The sequence below is a fragment of the Chinchilla lanigera genome, unplaced genomic scaffold (genome assembly GCF_000276665.1).
Source record: "Chinchilla lanigera isolate Chin_1 unplaced genomic scaffold, ChiLan1.0 scaffold00051, whole genome shotgun sequence".
Lineage (NCBI taxonomy): Eukaryota > Metazoa > Chordata > Mammalia > Rodentia > Chinchillidae > Chinchilla > Chinchilla lanigera.
The window spans coordinates 7,019,050-7,043,386 of NW_004955452.1; the positions used below are offsets into that span (position 1 = coordinate 7,019,050).

The 24,337-nt window shown below is 43.6% G+C and overlaps 1 protein-coding gene across 2 annotated transcripts; it reads left to right on the forward strand.

Moving 5' to 3' along the window:
* Positions 1 to 3,064: 3,064 nt before the first annotated feature.
* Ppp1r8 (protein phosphatase 1, regulatory subunit 8) lies at positions 3,065 to 23,721 on the forward strand. Of its 2 annotated transcripts, XM_005394930.2 has the most exons (7): positions 3,065 to 3,202; positions 5,117 to 5,177; positions 11,887 to 12,040; positions 14,307 to 14,527; positions 16,542 to 16,686; positions 19,194 to 19,258; positions 22,162 to 23,721. In XM_005394930.2, the coding sequence occupies exons 1-7, from the start codon at positions 3,147 to 3,149 to the stop codon at positions 22,513 to 22,515; spliced, it is 1,056 nt and encodes a 351-aa protein (XP_005394987.1). In that variant the 5' UTR covers positions 3,065 to 3,146; the 3' UTR covers positions 22,516 to 23,721. The 2 variants fall into 2 exon arrangements, with proteins under 2 accessions (XP_005394987.1, XP_005394988.1); XM_005394931.2 differs by lacking the exon at positions 5,117 to 5,177 and having other exon boundaries at positions 3,105 to 3,202.
* The last annotated feature ends 616 nt before the right edge of the window (positions 23,722 to 24,337 follow it).

Below are 24,337 nucleotides of genomic sequence, written 5' to 3' on the forward strand. Positions count from 1 at the left end.
CTTGAATTTGTGATTTTCCTACCACAGCCTCCCAGAGTGCTAAGATTATGACCACCATGCCTAGCTCAGACATAATTTTTAAATCTCTTAGTTTGCAAAATAAGAGTTGATGAGCCGGGTGTGGTGGGGCACGCCTGTAATCCCAGCACTCGTGAGGCTGAGGCAGGGGGATCACTGTGAGTTCGAGACCAGCCTGGGCTACATAAGTGAGTTCAAGGCCAGCCTGAACTGCATAGTAAGACCCTGTCTCCAAAAGAAAAAAAAAAAGAAAAAAGAAAAAAAAAAGAAAAGGTGACACCCCACACACACTGCATTTTTTTTCTGGCCCATGACACCTCATTATCTTACAGCAAAAGAACCAAGGCAACAGTGGCAGTCTAACACAGGACTTTAAAGGCTGAACGAGGTACACTGCATGTGAATGGTCATTTGTGGACTATCTGAGCCCTTACTCCCAGCAACCTGCTATGTTAAATGTTGTATATTTATTATACCCATAAAGCCATCTAGGAGATCTATTTCTCTTTTTTCCCTTTTTAATGAATCAGGAAGCTGAGGCATAATAAGTAACCTGTCCATGGTCACACAGCTTACTAGTGATGGAGCCAGGATTTGATCTCAAGCACACAGACTTAGACACTATACACTCTGTCCATGTATCATGGATACAATGTGGTTTTTTTGTTTTGTTTTTGTTTTTGGTACCAAGAATTGAACTCATGACCTTGAGCTTGTCAGGCAGGCGATATACCACTGAGCTAGATCCCTAGCCCATGTATCATGAGTGTAAAGCCATCCTGCTAACCACAGATGTGGCAATTCTACTAAACTACCTTTTTTGTGTGTGGGGGGGGTGGGAATTGAACTCATGACCTCGTGCTTGCCAGGCAGATGCTGTGCCACTGGGCTGTTTTCCCGGCCCTCTACTAACCTTTAGTAAACATATTATCTTTCATCTGTATCTTGTACACTTATCAGCTAAACAAGCCTCTTGTGGTGGGACATGGTGATGCATGCCTGTAATCCCAGCACTCAGGAGGCTGAGACAGGAGGATCACCATATGTTTGATGCTAGCCTGGGCTACATAGTGAGTTCAAGGCCAGCTTGCACTACATAGTGAGACCCTGTCTCAAAAAAACAAAACAACAAAACAGAAGCCTCTTCTGTATATTATCTGTAAACAGTTTTGTTTTGCAGTGTCTATTTGATCATTCATAAATAAATAGTACCAAAAATGTTTTAGGAGTTTTTTGATATTGATATATTCCTAATGTTTTAAAATTCTATTCTAAGGAAATCTGTCAGAGACTAAAAGATTAACCTCTTTTTGAGATACTAGAATCTAAGGCAGCTAGGCAAATAGTCTCCATTTCAGGAGGTTAAGGCCTACATCGCTTCCCTCCAGTTTTTTGGCTTATACTTACGTCATTGGTGCCCAGACAAAGCATTTTGCCTTATAAGGACTTAGGTGTCAGGTGCCACTCCTCCAGGGCCAGTGTGAATATCAGCTGTCTGCAAACAGGGAACATGGCTGAGGAGTAAAGAATTAGAAGTGTAAGAAAGGAGCTTTTATGATAGACATGGTGCTGTATGCCTGTACTCCTAGCACTCCAGAGCCTGAGGCAGGAGGATGGCTGTGAATTTGAGGCCAGTCTGAACTACATAGTGAGACCCTGTCGCAAAAAAAACAAGCAAAAGAAAGAATATAGTTATTAGGCTTATTAGTTGTACAGATGATACTAAAGGACCACAAATTGAAAGGCAGTTAAGATTTAATCAGGCCACTGGTAGCCATGGCTTCAGCACCACTCACGCCTGAAAGGGATGCAGAACTGAAAAGGCCCACACAATCGCTGCAGGTAAAAGTATCTTACTCTTTCCTGTTACACTCAAAACACTGAGAGTATTTCATTCCTTCTAAAAAAAATAATGGCCTTGTGCTGAAAGGGGAGAGCCATAGAATTGTTTCCTTAAAAACAAGTCCTAAACACCTATAATCCCAGCAGGATCGCTGAGCCCACAAAGACCAGTCTGAGCTACAGTACATAGTGAGTTCGAGGACAGCCTGAACTACATATAAAACATTTAACACTCTTGGCTAAAAAAAAGAGCTGCAGGTCAGATACTCTTCCTGGGTTTTCTGCAAAAGTGAAAAAAGGGCATCAGTTGCATGCATGCAGATATGGTTGTATTAACATAAAAGTGTGAGGCAGTGTGGTTAATGAGTGTGGCCTTTGTCTTCACACAAACTCAGATTTGGTTTTGTTTTGTTTTTTTGGTCTTTTTGAGACAGGGTCTCGCTATGTAGTTCAGGCGGGCCTTGAGCTCACTTTGTAGCCCAGGCTGGTCTCGATCTCGCAACGATTCTCCTGCCTCAGCCTCCTGAGTGCTGGGATTATAAGCGTGAGCCACCACACCCGGCCACAAACTCAGATTTGGATAACACCCACTTGGTTCCAGGGTGAAGCTGGGCATCTCATCTCTGAACCTTTCCTTAAGGATTTTTTTTTTTTCTTTTTGAGACAGGATCTCCCTATGTAGTTCGGGCGGGCCTTGAGCTCACTTTGTAGCCCAGGCTGGTCTCAAACTCGCAATGATCCTCCTGCCTCAGCCTCCTGAGTGCTGGGATTACAGACAAATGCTGATTACAGGCGTACACCACTACGCCCGGCTAAGGCCAAGATTTAAATTAGAAAAGGGAGGTGAGTAGGGTACAGCTTTCCGGAGAAGGGCTGGAGGAGGAGAAACAGTGAGTTAACTTCAATCTCCTGAGTTCTGCCGTCTAATTTTTCTCTAGATTGAGGGGCGCAAGGCTGACGGTGCAAAACCTGGGGACCGACTCTAGAGCTCAAGGGCGTTTACAGAAAGCTGTAGGGGAAAAATAACACCCCTTCCTACATGCATCTTTTCCTCTGAAACCTCTGCAAGAAAAACTGAACCTCCGCAGGGTCCCAGAAACCAACCCCAACTACAAAGGCGAGCTTAAAGTCAGCCATACTCGCTCCTAGAGGGACCGCCCCTTCCCCGCGTGCGGGCGGGCGGGCGGGCGCGCGCGCGCTGAGACTGCTGGGAAGCCGCCTCCTCTCCGGGTCTTCCAGTTTCCCGGCGTGCTTCGGGCCCGCCAAATGGGAGGGGGAGACGCAAGATGGCGGCAGCCGCGAACTCCAGCTCTACCCTCCCGCTTTTCGACTGTCCGACCTGGTGAGTGGTGGCGAGGCGTCCGGGACTGGGGTGGCCTGGTTTTATCTAGTCTGACCTGGAGGGGCAGCTCTTTTTTCGCTCAAAGGCCCTGGAAGGACTGGGGGGAAACTCCGACGTGAGGGGCTGGGCGACGTGTGGAGGAGCCGGGAGCCTGGAGCCGGGGCCCAGGAATTGAGAAGGCTCGGGGTTGGAAGCTCAGAGGCGCTCACTTAGGCAGGCGTTGGGGAGACCAGCTGCTCTCTGGGGTGCTTCAGCGCCTTGGCCTCGAACTTACCCAACTCCTGACTGCCTGGCGCGCTCGCCGGGAGCGCTGACCCTGGCGCCCCTGCTGCGCGTCCCGGACGCGGACGAGCCGCCCTCCCCTCCCCAGCCAGCCTCGGCGTCCTGCACCCTTCTGCCGCTGCCGCATCCCGCGTGTGGTACCTGCCGGTCCCACCAGCCTGGGAGCGCCTTTAAGGCCGGGGCTGGCGCTGACCTACCTCCTTGTTCTCAATGACCAGCATGTAGCTCGGCAAAATGGCCCTTCCCATTGCTTAGTTAGTTCTTAGGAAGAGTGGGATGGTTTAATTCAGTCCTTGAGTAGGGTACGGGATGCAGAAGGGTGAACTGACTTGCGAGACACAGCCTAGTTAGACCTGCTGTCGCTAGCTCATCACAGTCTTTTAGCGTGTAACTTGTCTCTGTCTCCCATTATATTAAGATCTTCAAGGGCAGAGACCGTTGTGTCTTTGTATTCTCAGCGTCTACCCCTGAGTCAGGCAGGCACACAGTAGGAGATGAGGACGTATGTCTTGGATATAACATTCCTTTCCCTGTTTCGGACGATATGAGCTTTTGTCCAGTGCGCTGCTATGGAGAGGTTGGGGCAGGATTGTGAGATGACTGTGTTGCATCTTCAGTTACGTCGGATACATTTGCTTTTCTTGTGCAAATGTAGGGGCTCAAGTATGAAATGAACAAATCCAGGAAGCAAATGGATGTGTGGCTGTTTGCAGGGTTCCTTTACACTTTTGTGACATAAAAGTTGCTTTAGTCTACAGATTTTGTGTGTGTGTGTGTGTGTGTGTGTGTGTGTGTGGGTACCGGGAATCGAACTCAGGACCTTGCGCTTGCCAAGCAAGCGCTTGTGCCGCTGAGCTATAACCCCGGCCCTCAGTCTACAGATTTTATGTCCAGTTTGGTTCCTGGCTACGTTGATTTCAAATTTGGGTCAGGACAGTAAACAGAAGAGACCCTTTGAGATCACCTACCACTTCCCCAGATTCTGGTATGTAGCAGGCATATGCATATCCCCGTTGAAAGAGAAGCCAGAGTTAAGAGGTTTGCTTAATCATGCTGTTGTAGAGACTTGTTTAAGGGTAAGACACCACCCCTATTCACTTGGTACCTGGTTTCATGGGCATGGTTTTGAGTTGCCCTAGTTCCCTAATTATGTATCTCTGATTTGATAGAGGTTCAGGAACATCTCCTAAGTAGTGTTCAGCCAATACCTTCTGCTTATTGTGTGCTGAGATTACTTTTGACCAGCCTAAAATACCATCTGATTTATTCTACTTTTGTATGATATTAGGGAGGTAGCAAATTTAGTCAAACTCCAGATGACCAGACTACCCCAGCTGTAGTACTTGCACACTTTATGTGGTTTCTCTCAGAAGTGAATATCCAGTGTTAAAACAGATTTTTTTGGTACTGCTCTAAATACAGATCCACTAAAATCTGTTTTAGAGCAGTTGAATCACTTGGGAAGTGTCAAACGTAGAAAAGAGCTGTAACAGTGAAATAGATGACATTTCTGTGTGAATATGAACTAATTATAGGCTGATAGGAGAGCTGCAGTGTTGACTGGAACAGTGATTGCAAGTAACATTTATGCACTCATCCTGAAAATGCCTTTTTCACTGTTTTTTTTCTCAGGGCAGGTAAACCCCCACCTGGTTTACATCTGGATGTAGTCAAAGGAGACAAACTAATTGAGGTATGGAAATACATATCTTCCCTTTTTTCCTCTCCATTCTAAAGTTTTTTTGCCAGTGACTCACTTTTCCACCCCCTCTAGTGTTTTGTTTTCTAGCATTGCTACTTTTGTTCATCCTAATTTTTTTTTTTTTTCCTAATAAAAGCTCATGATGATGTAACACATTCAGGGCTCATATCTCCCATAGACAGTTTTTTGTAACTTCTCTCACCTCCCAAATGAAGAATTTTTAATAGGCCATAGGTCTGTGATCCCCAGTCAAACTGGAAGCCCTCTGACTTCGTGAATTTCCTGAGTACGTGGAGTTGTGTGGATGGCGTGAAGTGTGCAATACCTGAAGAAAGTGAATGATGTAGATTGAATGTGACTTTTAAGTTGTTTGTAAGAGGTTTAAGTCCATCTCCTTCAAGTGTAGTAAACTAAACCACTTGCTCAAAAAGGTATAATAGTGGTAAAATTCATTCATTCATTCATTCAAAACATTTATTGTTTACTATGTGCCACTCCCTGAGCTCAGCAGAGGAGGCTACAATACAGGGCAAAACATGGTTCTTGTCCTCAAGCCACCTAATAGAATTACACAAAAAATTACATAATTAAAATTGAAATAAATACTGTAAAGGAAAAGTTTGGCAGAATTCCAGCTTTTATGCAGTCTTTAGAGTAGATATCATATGAAGTTTTAAGAGAACATGAATATTTATTAGTTATTAGATTGTGTAAGTTTTTGTTAAATTATTCTGAGACAGGATCTTGCTGTGTAGTCCAGGCTGTTCATGGACTCACTATGTAGCCCAGACTGACCTCAAACTCACGACAGTCCTTCTGCCTCAGCCTCTTGAGTGCTGGGATTACAGGTGTTCACCACCACACCTGGCTTGAGTTTTTATTCACATTGTAAGTTTTCAGGGTTGTTTTGGGTTTAGTTTTGGTTTTTGAGACAGGGTCTTGCTGTGTAGTTCAGGCTGGCCTTGAACTCCCTATGTAGCCTGAGCTGGCCTTAAAACTTCTCCCTCAGGTTCTCCAATGTGGGCATTACAGACACGTGCCGCTGAGCTCAGCTTTGTTTTTGTTTTTTAAGTACTGGGGATAAAACCTAGGCTTTCTTTTCTGAGCTTTTTTTGTCTTTTTTGAGACAGGGTCTTACTAGGTAGCTCAGGCTGACCGTGAGCTCACTTTGTAGCCCAGGCTGGTCTTGAACTCACAGTGATCCTCCTGCCTCAGCTACCCCAGTGCTGGGATTACAGGCACCATCACACCTGGCTAGATTTTTTTTTTTTTTTTTTAATTCAGTAAAGAGCTGGGCACACACCTGTAATCTCAGCACTCAGGAGGCTGAGGCAAGAGGATTATTGTGAGTTCGAGGCCAGCCTGGGCTACAAAGTGAGCTTGAGGCCAGCCTGAACTGCATAGTGAGATGCTGTCTCAAAAAAGACAAAAAAAAAAAAAAAAAAAAAACTATTGAATTTTTTTAACCAAAAAATGGAGATTAAGCCCCATTGAGTGCAATTGTTTTTATGATGTATATAATAAAAATACTGCATTTCTATGGTTGCTAGCTTGAAAAGCTATTGAAATCTGCTTTTTTTTTAAATTTATTTTTTATTTTATTTTTTGGTTTTTCTCCGGTACCGGGAACCGAACTCACGTCCTTGCGCTTGCCAGGCAGGCGCTTTGCCACTGAGCTAAATCCCCAGCCCCGAAATCTGCTTAAAGATCCCATGTAAATGTATTGTCACTTTCAGGATATTATGGAGATAACCGGATACTTTGCAAAAATGAAGATGTGCATGAGTTAAAATTAATTTTCTTGTTATTCGTTATGCTGTCAGCTAATCACACAGAGCCCCTTTGTTAGAGATTCTCATTGAACCCAAGACCTTTCTCCATTGAGCTATATCCCCAACCCCCTTTTTTTTGGTCTCTTTGAGACAGGGTCTCACCATGCAGTTCACGCTGGCCTTGAGTTCACTTTGTAGTCCAGGCTGGTCTTGAACTCACAGTGATCTTCCTGCCTCAATCTTATTTTTTTATTTTTTGAACAAGGTCTTCCTAAATTGAGATTCAAACTACCAACCCTTCCTCCTCAGCCTCTCAGAGTGCTGGGGTCATAGAAGTGCACCACTGTGCCAGAATGTGTTCTTTTACCTTACCTTAAAGATGCTCAAGGTCTTGAAGATACTCAAAACTGGCCGTGGTGGCTCATGCCTGTAATCCTAGCACACCTGTAATCCCAGCACTCAGGAGGCTGAGGCAGGAAGATTGCTGTGAGTTCACAACCAGCCTGGGCTACAAAATTAGCTCAAGACCAGCCTGAACTGCATAGTGAGACCCTGTCTCAAAAAAACCCCAAAAAGCAAAAAAAAGATTTTCAGAATATCAGGACTATTTAAGGGAATAATTTAAAGTATTTATAATGACCCTTTTACTGTAAATGGTTCCACAAATACAGACTATTTGTTGCTAAATAGAGCAGCATGAAGCTTAAAGATATGTGGAGATCTGTTTTATTATTAGAATTTAATAAATCTTTAGTTTGTAACAGGAAGAAGCAGGCAAGGTGGCCTATCCTTAATGATAATACCACATTCTTTGAAAAAAAATATATATTTTCAGTGCACTCTAACTTAACCAGCATTCTTTTGATACTGCTTTGCGCTTGCTGGTAATGTTCTCTTCCGGTGTTCTAAGTGTGTTGAGTTGCCACACAGTTCAGATTTCACACTTAGACATCAGTATATTGTTCTTCAGAGGAATAGACCTCAGGTAAGGGGGTGGGGTGGGGTGTGTGTCTGTGTGTGGTGCGTGCGTGTGTGTGTGTGTGTGTGTGTGTGTGTGTGTGTGTGTGGGTAATTGCTGTGCTGGGGAACAAATCCAGGGCCTCAGGCATGCTAGGCAAATGCTGTACAACTGAGCTACATCCCCAGCCCTGTTGTGCTTATTTTTTTTCAAAGGATTTAGACTTGATCAGCACTTGATACTAACCGAGCTATCTATATCCTGGCCTTGTATCAAAGCTTGTGATATGTTGTGATAGTTGGGTTGAAGAAGTGCGATATTAAAATAAAAGCCATGAGATCATTAAGCCCATTGTGTAAAGATGCACTCTGAGTTATAACTCAAAGGCACAACCAGATGTAGTATTGGCCATAGCTTGTCAAAGAGTATGACCACAAAAGTGACTGGAAAGATCAATGCATTTTCCTTTTTGATACTGGGAATCAATCAGTGCATTATTTCATCTATTTGTTAACATGTTTTCTTAATTTGAAGGCATACTGTTTTCCACTAAAATCCCATAATTTAACATTTCTGTAATTGGGGTGCCTTTGATAAGCCCTTTGGGGGCTCTTTGTCTCTTCCCTTAAACAAATTCCTCAATCTCTGGTATATTTCTGGCACCCTAGAATCATAGAAAACTGATCATTGTTACATTAGAATGTGAGAGCTGATGGTCTTATGTATTCCTTGTCACCCAAATTTAACACGAATTTAAGTTTGTGAAAACATAATCTCCATTTTAATATGAAATGAAAAATGTCACTGAAAAATGCAGTGAGATTCAGCTTGAATAAATATTACCCCGCGAGGCGTCCGTGGCATGAAGTAGCACGGGCCTGCTCTGTAGCACATCAGGGTGGCTTCGGCAGGGTGGGAGAGAAAAATAAAAATAAATATTACCAAGAGAGCACAAGATGTTGAAATTTCAGGACTGTCGTTTAATTTGAAAGCAGGGTTGTATTTTTAACCCAAGTTTTAAAACTTAGCTCTTTGCAGACATGAGGGTGACTGAGCTGTCAAGCGGTTAAGTCCTGGTGCTCTGTAGTAGTTTGGGCCTGCAGCTAGCTTTACCAGCCGCAGATGGGCACTGTTGTACAGGGTTTCCCAGAGGTGACCCACATATCCAAGCTAGTTTGAACTGATTGAACCTTAAAGCTCAGCCTGAAAGAAACTAAAGTGGTTATTTAAAGAAAAATTAAGAGTGTGACCTACTGTACTTATTCACTTTTTAAAATATGCCTTGCCATATGGTACATCTTTGGATGTAAGGAAAATGAAGAAAATACATAATGTAGTGATTAGAAGAGCTTAGACTAAAGTCAGGGAAATCTGAAATTTAAACCCAGCTCACAAATAGCTCTATGTGAACTTGAGTAGGTTAATTTCTTTATGTCTCAATTTTGTCAACTATAAAAATAGCAAGGATAGTTCCTGTCCACCTCATATGGTGCTTGTCCTTACATGAAATGGTATAACATAAAACTCACAGCACTTACATGTGTGGCACATAAGTACTCAGTAGTTTTTTGTGTTGTGGATAGGTCTCTTTGCATGAGGTGTGACGACACTAAAGCATAGGGGAGGATAAAGTAGCCTGTTGTGAGTTCAAGACCTAGCCCCAGGGATAGAGACCTGTTGATTCTTAGCCTGGTACTAACATGACTATATTCGATTTTGTGCTGTCTTTTCATAGGGATATTAGAAGGTGAAGTATAATGTGCAGTGTGAACTAGAACATAACAAGACCTTTGTGTTTCAAGGAAAAAGACAGCATACATGCATGAAGGTTATTCATCAAGTGGCCAAACTAGACACTGGACAACTAGCAATGGTGTAGACGGCTAGAATTAGAAGTCTGAGTAATAGTTCACATAGTCCTTCATCTCTGACAGTCTGGTTTACAACCAGTCTGTGGCAAAGGCTTAATTCTGATCCAGAATTAAAAGAAATGTAAGGACAGGGTGCTGTGTTTTTCATAAAGCTAAATTCAGCACAAAGAATGGTCTTTCAGGCGGGGTATGGTGGTACATACGTCTAATCCTAGCACTTTGGGAGACTCAGTCAAGAAGATCATCAGTTTAAGCCCAGCCTGGGCAATTCAGCAAGACCCTTTCTGACAAAAAAAGGCCTGGGGATATAGTTCAGTGCTTTAATCCCCAATACTGGGAAGGGATATGATCCTTTGTTCCTTCATCCTTGTCCCCTAAAAAACCTGGCAAGTCTGCCATATAAGGTAGCTCTGTGTTTAGACATAGTACACACTCAGAGTTAACGTGATAATAATTTTTTTGCCGAAGTGATATGGGACAATAAAGTTAGATTTGGAACTCATGAATTGATGTCTAGTTTAATTTCAGTTCTTAAAGAGAATTCCAAAAATATTTTAGGGCTATGGCTGCATGATTAGAGTACAAGTAAGTGTTTATGCTTCATTCTTTTTCCAACCAAGTAATGATCTTCATTAGATTGTATATTTTCTGAAAAGCAATCTTAGTACTTCTTAGACATGTTTTGTGCATCTTATTTCCTGTTAGGTCTAAAATTAAGAACCAAAAAAACTTTAAATTTTTAGTAGAAAAAGACAGCCACTCTTGCTAGAGTCCTTTATCTCATGGGGACAGGCCACTTACACCTATAAAATTAAGAAAAGTTATTTTCATACCAGCACTATACAGTTGAGCACCATATTTGGGAAGATTAATTGCCATCCATTCCCCCAGAAATGTTAATAAATTATATAATCAAGAAAAAATAATGAGAACACAGAGGTGTAGCTGGGTCTGTGGGTAGAAAATTCCTGAGGTCATCTGCACCTTCTGTCTGGGACAAGATGGACAATATCTTGAAAGGAGCGCTTGTACAGTAGGCAAATACATTTCTCTGCTCAATAACCTGATCTCAGTTCATTAGCCAGTTTTCCTACCATAAAAAAGTTTGTGCTAAATTAGGGGGGCTAGGGATTTACCTCAGCGGCAAAAAGCGCCTGCCTGGCAAGCGCAAGGTCGTGAGTTCGGTTCCCGGTACCGGAGAAAAACCAAAAAAAAAAAAAATTTGGATGTGTTTAGTACCCTATGGAAGTTTATCATTCAAGACCTAGATGATACTCAGTTTTTCTAATAGAGCTGTTAATGTCTTCTGTAGGTGAACTGAAGGATCAAAATGTTTTTTCACTTAACCATAAGTGAAAATACTAGATTTTTGACTATTTGGGAATTACATGTAAGGAATGTGAAGGGTTGTTCCCATTTGGGATCTTACTGTAACTGATTAGACTTGGAAGATTGCTTAGGAGCATGTTACAAGAAAGACTATGGGATCATTTCATAAAACAAGTTCCTGAATGGATGTTATGTGCCCTAGGTATTTTTGTCTTGTTTTTGTGGCACTGAAGAGTGAACCCAGAGCCTCATGTAGAGCTGTATCCCCAGGCTTGTTATTCATTTTGTTTTGAGACAGAATCTTGCTTAAATAAGTTCTAGGGGCTGGGCTTGAAACTTGAATCCTTCTGCCTCAGCCTCTGAGAGTACTAGCATTACAGGCATGTGCCACCATGCCTAGCTATACAATTTAAAAAGAACAGAAAACGTTTTTTCTTCTTTTCTTCACAAGGTATTTTTTTTTCCTTTGGTCCTTTTGAGACAGGGTCTCACTATGCAGTTCAGGCTGGCCTTGAGCTCACTTTGTAGCCTAGGCTGGTCTCAAACTCGTAATGATCCTCCTTCCTCAGCCGCCTCAGTACTGGGATTACAGGCGTGTGCCATCACGCCCAGCTTTCTCTCTCTTCTTTTTTTTTTTTTTTTTTTTTTTTTTTTTTTTTGGTTCACAAGAAATTTTAATCTATTCAAGATTCTCTACTTATTTGATGAGAAGTTTTTTGTTTCCTGTTATGACACAATTTTAAGTAATATTTAATTTACTATTTATTTAGAAACTGATTATTGATGAGAAGAAGTATTACTTATTTGGGAGAAACCCTGATTTGTGTGACTTTACCATTGACCACCAGTCTTGCTCTCGGGTCCATGCTGCACTGGTTTACCACAAGCATCTGAAGAGAGTTTTCCTGATTGATCTGAACAGTAGTAAGTATCTCCCCACATCATGTATTGCTCATAGGCAGTATGAAAATGTACCTTGGGTTCTTAGTTTGGGAAACTTGTTTTATTGCATGTCAAGAGAAAAAAAAATATTTGATTTTTTTTTTTCCCCCCTTTCTGAGACACGGTCTCTATGCAGTTCAGGCTGACCTTGAGCTCACTTTGTAGCCTAGGCTGGTCGTGAACTCGCAACAATCCTCCTGCCTCAGCCTCCTGAGTGCTGGGATTACAGGCATACGCCTCCACGCCCAGCTATGTTTGATTTTAAAATCCAGTTCTCACTATTAATGTGTTTCTCCTATTTTCCTGAAATAACCGATAACTATGGAAGGAAGACAGTTTTGGGGAGTGCTGTCTAAGTTTGGGGAGGTACTAAGTTTATCTAGAGAACAAAACTGACACCCCACAATGGGAGAGTATAAATATTCAGATATTTTGGGACTATGATAATTGTGTTTCAGTTTAAGCAGAAGCCATGATTAGCTCCATTGATGTAATAGAGCAGCAATATTCAGTACATTTACTGATTGATTGATTGATTGATTGTCTTTTTGAGACAGGGTCTCACTATGTAGTTCAGACTGGCCTTGGTCTTTTTTTTTTGTTTGTTTGTTTGTTTTTTTCTCCGGTACCGGGAACCGAACTCACGACCTTGCGCTTGCCAGGCAGGCGCTTTTGCTGCTGAGCTAAATCCCCAGCCCCTTTGGTCTCATTTTGTAGCCCAGGTTGGTCTCAAACTGGCAACGAGCTCGCACGATCCTTCTGCCTCAGCTTCCCAAGTGCTGGGATTACAGGCGTGTGCCACCACGCCCAGAAAACCATTTCAATTACTTTTTTTTTTTTTTTTTTTGGTACGGGGACTCAAACTCAGGACCTTGCATTTGCCAGACAGGCGCTGTACCACTGAGCTATCTCCCCAGCCCTGTTCAGTACATTTTAAAGATATTTGAGCAAAGTTCAGCCTACTATAATTTCTTTATCTTTTTGCTTTGGCTATGGATTTTCATGTCATACACTCACTCCACAGCAAGACTTTAAACTTTGCCTAAGATAATCCACAGCTGTGCAGTTGAGAATTGACTGTAGGTCCCTTAAATTTGTTCAATTTGTCCATTTATAAATAGAGTATAAAATGCAAGGAAAGGGTCCTGCTTCCTGGCCTTACCTTGTGCTAATCCTTTCCCCCGTAAGACATGCACAGACACATACACCTCTCCAGTCTGCTTACATAGGGACTTGGTAAGCCTTGTCTACAAGTCCTTATCTCTTCTCTCCATTTCATAACATGCAAAGTGCTGGCGTGGAAAAATATTCAGAAAAATAATTCAGAATTGGTAGAATTTTGGCTTGCCTTGGGATTGACATTGCACTCATTTTGGTCAAGCTCCTTTCTCGTCCTGAGGAAAGTATAAGCATAGCTGCCAGCAAGCTAGCAATTTTTATTTTCCTTAGATTTGGAGCTGGAGAAGGCAGACCACAATGCCCGTCTCCTGCCTTGGGGAGCATGGCTTCTGCTGAGTTGGAGCCAGTCCTGCTGGACCCAGAATGGAGTCAAGCCTGTTTGTAGCAGCAGAGAAGAGGCAGTGGTCTTTATCACATTCAGGAACAAGAGGTCTGAAGATGTATAAGAAATCCAGTGAAGCCAGGCATGGTGGTCCCCTCCTGTAATCCCAGCACTCGGGAGGCTGAGGCAGGAGGATCATTGCGAGTTCGAGACCAGCCTGGGCTACAAAGTGAGCTCAAGGCCAACCTGAACTGTGTAGGGAGACCTTGTCTCAACAAAACAAAAACAAAAACAAACCAAACAAACAGAAATCCAATGAAAAGAGCTGGGTGTGATAACACATCCCTGTAATCCCAGCTCTCTTTGGAGGGCTGAGGCAGGAGGATTGCTGTGCAATTGAGGCCAGCCTGGTCTGCAGTAGTGAGTTCAAGAACAGCAAAACTCTGTCTCAAGAATAATGACAAAAAAAAAAAAAAACCAACACTGAAGAGCTTCAAGGTTCACTGAAGGAGTTTTCCTTCTCCCTATAATATGTGACCTAGGATGCAGTGGATCCAGTGCCATTTTTATTTTTAAAAGTTTGTTTTCTGACCGTAACTTTTTTTTTAAATAACTTTTAACAAAAAACCCAAACTTGTGTTCTGGGAGATGCTGGCCTGAGAAGAGAGACAAAGTTGATGCTCTACCTTTTAAAAACTCACCCTGTTTTTGGTTTCTCCCCTTACATTCTGATTTGGTTATTCCCAGCACACGGCACTTTCTTAGGTCACATTCGGTTGGAACCTCACAAGCCTCAGCAAATTCCCATCGACTCCACGGTCTCATTTGGTGCATCCACAAGGGCGTACACTCTGCGTGAGAAGCCTCAGACACTGCCATCAGCTGTGAAAGGAGATGAGAAGATGGGTGGAGAAGATGATGAACTCAAGGGCTTACTGGGGCTTCCAGAGGAAGAAACCGAGCTCGATGTAATTCTCCATCTGTCACTGTTTGTCTGGGGAAGCTGGCTCTTGTCCTGTGTGGCTGTTCTGTGTAGCTTGAAATGCCAGTGATGTGAAATGGCAGGAGATTCTCTTGAGCCCAGGAATGAGCCCCGTGGCCAGCTGTGTCTCCCTGCCACTGGAACCTTTTATTGGCTGTTAGAAGCAATGGGAGTTAACGTTTTTCTGTTCTTATGACTGCTTAGCGCAGTGATGTCTAAATCGGTAAACACATTTCAGCTAGTGTATTCAGTAGTCACATGTAACCAGTAGATTCCGTATTGGATAGCACAAAGAAGAGAACACAGTCAGCCCTCCAGGTTAAGCACATTCTACATTCTTGAATTCAGCCAACAGCAGATGGAGATATTCAGGGGGAGGAAAACTACTTCTGTACAGAACACAGACTTTTTTGTTATTACTCCCTCAACAATACAGTATACCAACTGTTTCCATAGCACATACATAGTATCAGGTATTATTAGTAATTTAAGAGAGAATTTGAAGTATGTGGAAGGATGTTCCTAGGTTACATACATTTTCCCTGAGGTACTTGCTTCAGGTTTTATTATCCAGTGAGTTCTGGAGCTGGGGTGCTCAGGGATGCCTGCATTTGCACCACTGCAGAAAGCTCTGTTGGATAAGGCTGGCTCAGCAAGACTAATACTTGCATTCTTGTAGGGGGTTTTTGGTGCTGTCCAAACACGAGTAGTCTTCTGAAAAGAATCAAACTGCTTCCAGATTGCTTTTGTTTTTATGGACCAGAAAGCCATGAATTTTAAAGTGCTGAGACAATTTTTTGGAGATGTGGGGGGTTCTGTGGATTGAACTCAGGGCCATGTGCATGCTGAACACACACTGTACCACTGAGCTGCATCTCAGGCCCAAGTTTTCCATTTCTAGAAGCTGAGCACAGAAGTTTGTGATATAGCTATACTGCACTGGTGTGTTTGTCGGTTCAGATACCTCACATGCAACCATGTCTTTAACCACCCATATCTGTTTACTATTCCTGTGTACCAAAACAGTTTCCTAGTATTTAGGAAGAAAAGCACAATAGAAATCTAACAATTTAGAAGTGATTTTGTTCTGAAGAAGTGGCTTCCTTTAGGGACCTTGCTGGCAGTCACTTTTGCCCTTCTTCCCTCCCAGTTGCTTTTGTGCTTCCCTGTGTTTTAGTTCAGCATGTTAGGTCTTGTGGGTCTTCATTCTGAATCATTTGGAACGTCTCAGATTGCACTGCCCATTGAAGTAAGCTGAACACACTGAAGAGGCAGGCAGCAGTGTTGAGGCTGGGTTAGTTGGGGAGCTGAATAGGTGATTGTGAGTAAAACTGAGGACAGATGTAAGAAGAGGAATGACAAAAGATTAATGTCAGAAATTTAGTGCATGAGCGATGTCCTTAAGAATTACAGAGAAGGCTGGGTGAGGTGGTGCACGCCTGTAATCCCAGCACTTGGGAGGTTGAGGCAGGAGGATCTTGTGAGTTCAAGATCAGCCTGAACTGCATAGCGAGACCCTGTCTCAAAAAGACCGCCCCCCAAAAAAAAAATTAAAGGAGAGAGCTCCTGAAAAAGAAGCAGCCAGCTGTCCTTTTTAAAAATCTCTTTTGTTTAAAATAGTTCTTAGAGTTCCTCCCTATGACATTTCCTTTAAATCTCAGCATGGATGCATGTTGCATTTCTTTAAAAAAAAAAAAAAAAAAAAGCAACAGTACCTCAATTCCAGGATCTTTGAGGCCGGGTGAGCTAGTCTCACTCAGGCCCTTTGCTTCCTTTTGAATAGCATTCTCTCACTGGTCTGTGAGGATGTTTCATGTTGTTTCAAGTGAGACTTGTTACCAGTCTAAGAGCAATGTAAATCTCCTCTCAATACAGAAGTTTCATGTGCATTGGAGGTCAAAGTAAGTCCCTAATGCTTCCTGCTATTTATTTAGTAGAATATTCTTCATTACATTCCCTATGTACTGACCTCTGTCTTTCCTGTGTGAACCTTGGCCTAGAATCTGACAGAGTTTAACACTGCCCACAACAAGCGGATTTCTACCCTCACTATTGAGGAGGGAAATCTAGACATTCAGAGACCAAAGAGGAAGCGGAAGAACTCACGGGTGACTTTCAGTGAGGATGATGAAATCATCAATCCAGGTGAGATCCCTTTCTAGTTTCTTCTGATGAAAAAATTTGTGTGCAGCCTACACGTCAGCTGGAACATTTCCCAGCAAATGTTGGGATAAGGGATGCTGTACTCAAGGGTTTTTTTTTTTCTTTTTTGATCTTTTTGAGACAGGGTCTCGCTATGCAGTTCAGGCTGGCCTTGAGCTCACTTTGTAGCCCAGGCAGGTCTGGAACTCAGAACGATCATCCTGCCTGAGCCTCCTGAGTACTGGGATTACAGGCATGTGCCACCATGCCTGGCCGAAGATTTTCTTAAAAATAACGGTTTGACAATACATTTGGTTTGAATCAAGGAATGCTACCTATTAAGTTGCTTTTATTTCCCAAGTTGAGATGCTGAATAACTTGTAAGTCCTGAATTTAGATTTAAAATATGAATTATTTAAATGGAGATCGGCTCTGCTGACAGACTGTGGAAAGAAAAGACCTAAGAATTTTAGTTAATTGAAAATGCAGTCTGAGTCACCAGGAGATGTAGAAACTAATCAAGTGCAATTCAGGTTTGAATTCGTAGAAGACTGGTGGGGACAGTTGCCCTACCCGTGTGTGCTCTGACCAGAGCTCCCCACATGTGTGGCGTGGTCCTGAGGGGAGTGGAGGCTCGTAGCCCTGGAAGACAACTCCCTGGGTGATGGGGAGTTGAGGGAACTGTGCTTGAGGAGGAAGGAAGCGGGAAGCATGCCCCCTGTGGCCAGGAAGAAGAGAGCCAGGACCAGAGCCAGTGCTTGACTCGGGATTAAAAACAAGATAGAAGCCAGGAAATCTCTGGCTTGTATTTAGAAAAAAATGAGCATGATTGCTGTGAAAGAGATCAGGGGATTCATTCTACTGACTATAAGTTCACTTTCTGATGCTGTGTGAAGGGGAATGGATTCCTTGTCAGAAGTTAATGCTCAAGGGAGTTTGTTCAGGCAGGGACTGCATGACCGATCTATAAGTTTCCATAAAGTGGATCCTGCCAGGTGTGGTGGCGCAGGCCTGTAATCCCAGCACTCAGGAGGCTGAGGCAGAAAGGTTGTTGCGAGTTCCAGGCCAGGCTGGGCTACAGAGTGAACTCAAGGCCAGCCTGAACTGCACAGCGAGACCCTGTTTCAAAGACAAAAAAAAAAAAGGTGGATCCTTTCCCCGACTCCTGGTAGGGGGACCAGGGAACCTGGTAGTGAGAACCTAGGGGCACTTTACCACTGAGCTACATCCTACTCATTTGAGACTAAGTTGCTCAGCCCGGCCTTGAACTTGTGATCCTCCTGCCTCAGCCTCCTGAATGGCTGGGATTATAGAGTAGTAACTGGGATAATAGATGTATGCCACTGTGTCCCATTTGAATTTTGTATTTTTAAGCAGGTTCCTGTTTGTATTGATAAATAGCCAGCAATTTGAGAACTACTGGACTGGATAATCTGTCTGTTAGTAAGCAGGATCTGATTTGCTGTGTTTTTCTCCTTAAAAATAGTGCCCTAGGCCAGACGTGGTCGTGCATGCCTGTAATCCCAGCACTTGGGAGGCTGAGGCAAGAGGATCTTTGCCAGTTCGAGACCAGCCTGGGCTACAGAGTGAGCTCAAGGCCAGCCTGAACTGCATAGCGAGACCCTGTCTCAAAAAGACAAAAAAAAAAAATAGTGCCGTGGAGCTTTATAGGGTATAGTGATGCGTATGTAAATGGTTGAAGAAGGAGGTGCTCTCTCACCTTCCCCAGGCAAGGAGGTTCAGATGCTCGATTGTAAGTCTTCATTGAGTGTGGTGGTGCATACCTGTAATCCTAGCACTGGGAGGCTGAGGCAAGAGGATCATATAGAGAACCTGCCTCAAAAAAGACAACTTTGATTACATAGAGTTTAAAGCAGGGCATAATGGGGCACACTTATAATCCCAGCTGCTGGAGGAGTTGAAGGAAGAGGATCTCAAGTTCAAGGCTAGCATGGGCAATTTAATAAGACTATCTCAAAACAAGACAAAAAATGCATAGTTGTTCTGGTCAAAAGGCTAGGGTACGTTTAAAGCCCTGGGTCTGAGTCCTAAATCTGCTTTTTGCTAATAAACAGGTATTAGCAAGATGTATAGTATGTGACTTCATCTCACTTTTTTATTAGTAATGTGAGATTGATCATACCCCCCTGCCAGAGGAGGAAATGTGTGGAATATGAAAGAACTTGGGGAAGGAGCACAGGACTGTGGTCTGCAGCACAGGCCTCTCTGGCTACTTGGACTCAGTTCCCAGCTCCTCTCACCAGGGTGACAGGGCTTGTCAGCTCCTCTAAGCTTCAGTCTGTTTTCTTGTCTGTCTGATGTCGATTACAGTAGAACTGACGTTGTGGGGTTGTTGAGAGGTTTTAGCACGGTGCCCAGCACATGGTAAACACTTGGTGCTGGCTTTATTTTATTATCGGAATGTGAGTCATTGTGCTGTCAGTGAGCCCTCTACCCTTATCCCTCCGAGTTGAGCACCAATCCAAGTCTGCCCTCATCTCTTTTTGCAGAGGATGTGGATCCCTCAGTTGGTCGCTTCCGGAACATGGTGCAGACTGCAGTGGTCCCAGTCAAGGTAGGAAGTACATTTTAATGGTATTTTAAATGCCTAGATTCAGAACACATTTGGGGGCTTGAGGGTATAGCTCCGTGGTAGAGCATGTGCTTAGCATGTGTGAGCCCCTGAGTTTGATCCTTGGCACCACAAAAAACAGACAATACCAACAGCATAACTACATCTTGGTGTAAGTAGGTGGGTGTTAAATGAGTGTGTAATTCTAAAACACATTCTGTGCTCCTCTCCTATTTTTCATATCTGTAAAAATGCTCTTATTCACCACACCCTCATGTCTAACAAACCCTGGAGTAATACAGGAAGGCTGCCAGTGACCAGCCAGCTTGATAGGACATGTAAACTGTGTGCTGTGTAAATCTGTAAGTTTACTTGCCCAAAGGATACAGAAAGAGGCCCACCTTCTTGAGCCTTTTTCTTTTCACTCAAAGTAAGCATCTAGGTGAGGGAGAATCATTATCACAGCCTTGCACAACATCAGAAGGTCAGTCTAGATCTGGATTAGGTTTAAAGATAAAGGTATGTCAGAGAACCAAGAAGAAGAAGTTACAGAGGCACTCTTAATTCCGAACATGTGAAGAAACTCCCTGATGGGTAGAACTGTCCAAAAGGGAACAAACTGCCCCTTGAAGTAAAGAAGTAAGATTGTAATACATCCCTGTTAATAACAGTATTCAGAACGTGATTGGAAGCAGTGCTGGCTGTAGTGATGGCAGTTGGGAAGCTGAGGCAGGAAGGTTGGAAGAGAGAAAACTTGCAGAGAAACCTTACCTCCAAAAAGAAAAAAGCCAGGCATGGTGGTGCACACCTGTAATCCCAGCACTTGGGAGGCTGAGGCAGGAAGATCACTGTGAGTTTGAGGCCAGCCCATACTACACAATGAGACTGTGTCTCAAAGAAAAAGAAAAGTTTCCAACTCCCCACAAAGAAACAGTGATTGGTTGAGCATGCTTGTAGATGCTATAGAGAGTTTTAGTTTTAAATTCACCCTTTAGGGGCTGGGGATTTAGCTCAGTGGCACAGTGCCTGCCTGGCAAGTGCAAGGTTGTGAGTTCGATCCCCAGTACTGGCAAATAAATAAATAAATGAATGAATGAATGAATGTAAATTCACCCTTCATATCCATGAGGAGTTGGTTTTAGGACTTCTTTAAATACCAGAGTCTCATGGATGCTCCAGCCACCTATGTGAAGCAGTACAGTATTTATATATAACCACCACTTGCCGTCCAGTGTACTTTAAATCATCTCTAGATTACTTAGAATACCGAACACAATATAAATGCTTTTTAGCAACTATTTACAAAGTTACTATGTTATTTTGCTTAGGGAATAATGCACCTCCCCCCCAGAAAAAGTGTGTACATGTTCAATGTGAGGTTTCTTCCAAATATTTTTGATCTTCAGTTGATTGAATTCAGATTTGGAACCCATGTCTTAGACTGAACTGACAAGATATGTCAGAGTTTTTGCTTCATCTTTGTTTAGTCAAATAGAAAAGGATGAGAAGCGTCTTTCGTGAACTTTAGTGCAGTATGAGAAAGTAGGGGCCGGAGGTTTAGCTCAGCGGCACATCACCTGTCTGTCAAGTGCAAGGACCTGAGTTCAATTCCCAGTACCAAAAAAAAAAAGATCACTAAGAACTGAGAAAGTAAGCTGGGCGTGGTGGTGCATGCCTGTAATCCCAGCACTTGGGAGTCTGAGGCAGGAGGGTCATTGCGAGCTCGAGACCAGCCTGGACTACAAAGTGAGCTCAAGGCCAGCCTGAACTGCATAGTGCCCTGGCTCAAAAAAAAAAAAAAAAAAAAGAACTGAAAAAGTAGATGAGAGCACCTTTCCCCTAGAGCACTTTCTGTCTCCTTGTTCCTCCTCTGTAATCTATTATTATGAAAGTACAAAACCAGGAGACAGCTTTATGTCTTATCTTTTCCCCTTTGGTGTAGTACTAGGGCTAAGGTAGAAGAATCATGAATGTGAGTCCAGCTTAGGGAACAAAGTGAGATTCTGTCTCAGAAGAGAAAGAAGTAAAAATTGGGCACCCAGCTCTTGTAGTCACAGGAACTCAGAAGACTGAGGCAGAAGGATCACTTGAAGCCGGGAGTTCAAGGCTGTTGTGTGCTGCGCACTAAGTTTGGCATCAGCGTAGTGGCCTTCCGGGAGTGGGGATCACCAGGCTGCCTAAGGAAGGGTAAACTAGCCCTGGTCAAAGGTCAGAACTTGGGAATAGCCACTGCAGTCCAGCCTGAACAATGCAGCAAGACGTCATCTTTTATTACCAAAAAAGTCTGGGGATGTAGCTCAGTGGTAGGATGCTTGTCTAACATGCACAGGCCCTAGGTTCAATCCCATGCTCCCCCAAAAAAGAAAAAAAGAATTGGGTACACAATATAGAAGTATCAACTTTTTATGTTCTCCCTCAAAATGAAAATAGCTGAAATATCACTTCCATTTCCCAAGTCAACATAAGAGAGGGAGAAGTATGATCCACAGTGTAAAGAGTTAGTTAAATTCCAGGAGTTAGCTGAGCGTGGTGGCGCACACCTTTAATCCAGCACTCAGGAGGCTGAGGCAGGAGGATCATTGTGAGTTCGAGACCAGCCTGAACTGCACAGCGAGACCCTGTCTCAAAAAGGCAAAAAAAAAAAAAAAAGAAAATAGAAAGAAATCTGAAAGTTTTACTATGGAGCACAGAGTACTGTCCTCATTTTTCTCCATTTGACATAGAGTGGTAAAAACTTTGTGAGGGGCAGTGTGATCTGTCTGAGAGAACTTACTAGAAGGTAGGGGTCTTCCTCAAAGGCCATTTTTCTAAGGTTGGAATGGGAAAAAAAACAACAAAAGTACTCTCATGTTTCCTCTCTTATCTCCTCTCTCCCTTCTCTCCCCTGTCCTCGTGGCAAACCACAGAAGAAGCGGGTGGAAGGCCCTGGCTCCCTGGGCTTGGAGGAATCAGGGAGCAGGCGCATGCAGAACTTTGCCTTCAGTGGAGGACTCTACGGGGGCCTGCCCCCCACGCACAGTGAGGCGGGCTCCCAGCCGCATGGCACCCACGGGACAGCGCTCATCGGCGGCTTGCCCATGCCGTACCCGAACCTCGCCCCTGAGGTGGACTTGACTCCTGTCGTGCCGTCAGCAGTGAACGTGAACCCCACGCCCAACCCTGTGGCCTATAACCCGGAAGCCGTTAATGAACCCAAAAAGAAGAAATACGCAAAAGAGGCTTGGCCGGGCAAGAAGCCCACACCTTCCTTGCTGATCTGATATTTTTGGTTATGGAGAAGGGTGGGGTTGGGTGGGAGTCGGGTGGAAGGGTGACAGGGGAGCTAATGTACAAGGGAGAGAAACTTTCCATGTGTGCAGTTCCGTCTTTCAGAATGTCTCCTGGGTCCTGACCGAGTATATAAGACTGGGGTGGGCTGAAACATCCCCTGAAGCTGTCTTCACAACACTGCTGGTGTACAGAAAGGTTTTGTAGGTTGTTTTTAGCACACTGCTCTGGCTCTTTCTCAGGCCTTCACCCTTCTCCCTCTCTAGTATCATTTTTATGTGATGTCGCATAGCCCAGGTAGAATCCCGAGCTGTGGAGGTAGCAGTAGCCTCACCAGTTTTGGGATCCAGCAGCCTCATTTACATTTACTATCCTTGTAAATCCCAGGTAGCAAAAGGGTTGCCGTGGATCCCAGGTTGATCAAAAAGGTTTAGCATTTTAAAGTTAAGATAAAGTTTAAACTCAAAAATGTTTCCTTGGGTCACTGGTTTTGAGGTCCAATAGTTAGGCTTTTCTCTTGTGTCTTTTCTGTTGGAATGAGAACACATTTGATTTCCCTTTGTGACCAGTACAGGTCCATAGTTTTTAACTTGCAGTATTGTTTGAACTTTACCTGTGTTCTTGTCAAACCTGAGCACTCCACTTTCCTAAGTTTCTCGTTTAGTTCCAGAGCACTGTCCTCTACTCTCTGAGGTATTACTGTCCTTTTTCAGTGTGTTATGTTTTTGTTCTTTGGTTTTTGATTTTTTTTGAGACAGGGTCTCGCTGTGTAGTGCAGGCTGGTCTTGAACTCACTGCGATCCTCCTGCCTCAGTCTCCCGAGTGCTAGGATTATAGGCATCCACCACCATACATACCTAGCTTTCAGTGTGTTATGAAGGCAATTTTTTGCCAGGATATGACGAATTAGGTCAATTCAAATTAAAAAGAAAATATTTTACTTTGCAAGCAACTGATGTCTCTCCAGAGGACATTTTTATCTGTTGGTTTGGAGGCTCTTCTCCCCTCAGTTGAGAGCTCTGCTTCCTCAGAGCTCTAAGACTGGACCTGGCTAACAACAGGAGACAGAGGTAGGAAACGTTGATAGGAGCTTTGTACAGAGATTTGTACATTTGTGTAATAGGGCTTTTCATGCTTAATGTGTAGCTTTTTACCTGTAACCTTTATTACATTGTAAATTAAATGTAACTTTTGTCACTCTGGTGCGGTCTTGAGTCCATCACCACCATCGCTGATCATCAGGGACATTTGTCAGATTTGTAGCTGCTGAGCTTAGAGGTGAAGCTCTGTCCCCATTTTATTACCACAAAAAAGATGGCCCCTGATAAGTGTGGAAGTTCTAACTAGAGAGTCTAGTCCCCAGACTGGGGTCTCACAAGGCAAAGTGAGGTTTTTTTTTGTTTTGGGGTTTTTTTGGTACCGGGAATCAAACTCAGGACCTCATGCGTGCCAGGCAGGTGCTGCACCGCTGAGCTACATCCCTGGCCCAAAGCAAAGTGGTTTACAAGGTAGATGTTGCCCTTATCAGAAGACAGAACAAGTCTCATAAGTGAGCCCTGGGCCCAGGCGTTTATCCCGGAGTGGATAAACCTGGTCACCCACTCACATGCGTCTGCAGTACAGCTCAGTGGCACAGGAGCAGAAGGAGACTGAAGTTTGAGGGGCCTTCAGTTTTTACTGTTCTGTGTCCTTGAATCTCGTGTGTAGAAGTGTACTGTGAGTGATGCGTGGCTTTGTGAGGAAGATGCCAGCTAAATTCCGGTCTCCGAGGGCTCAAGAGCGTGGACTTGGAACAGGAGCAGCCTTCTTTTTTGT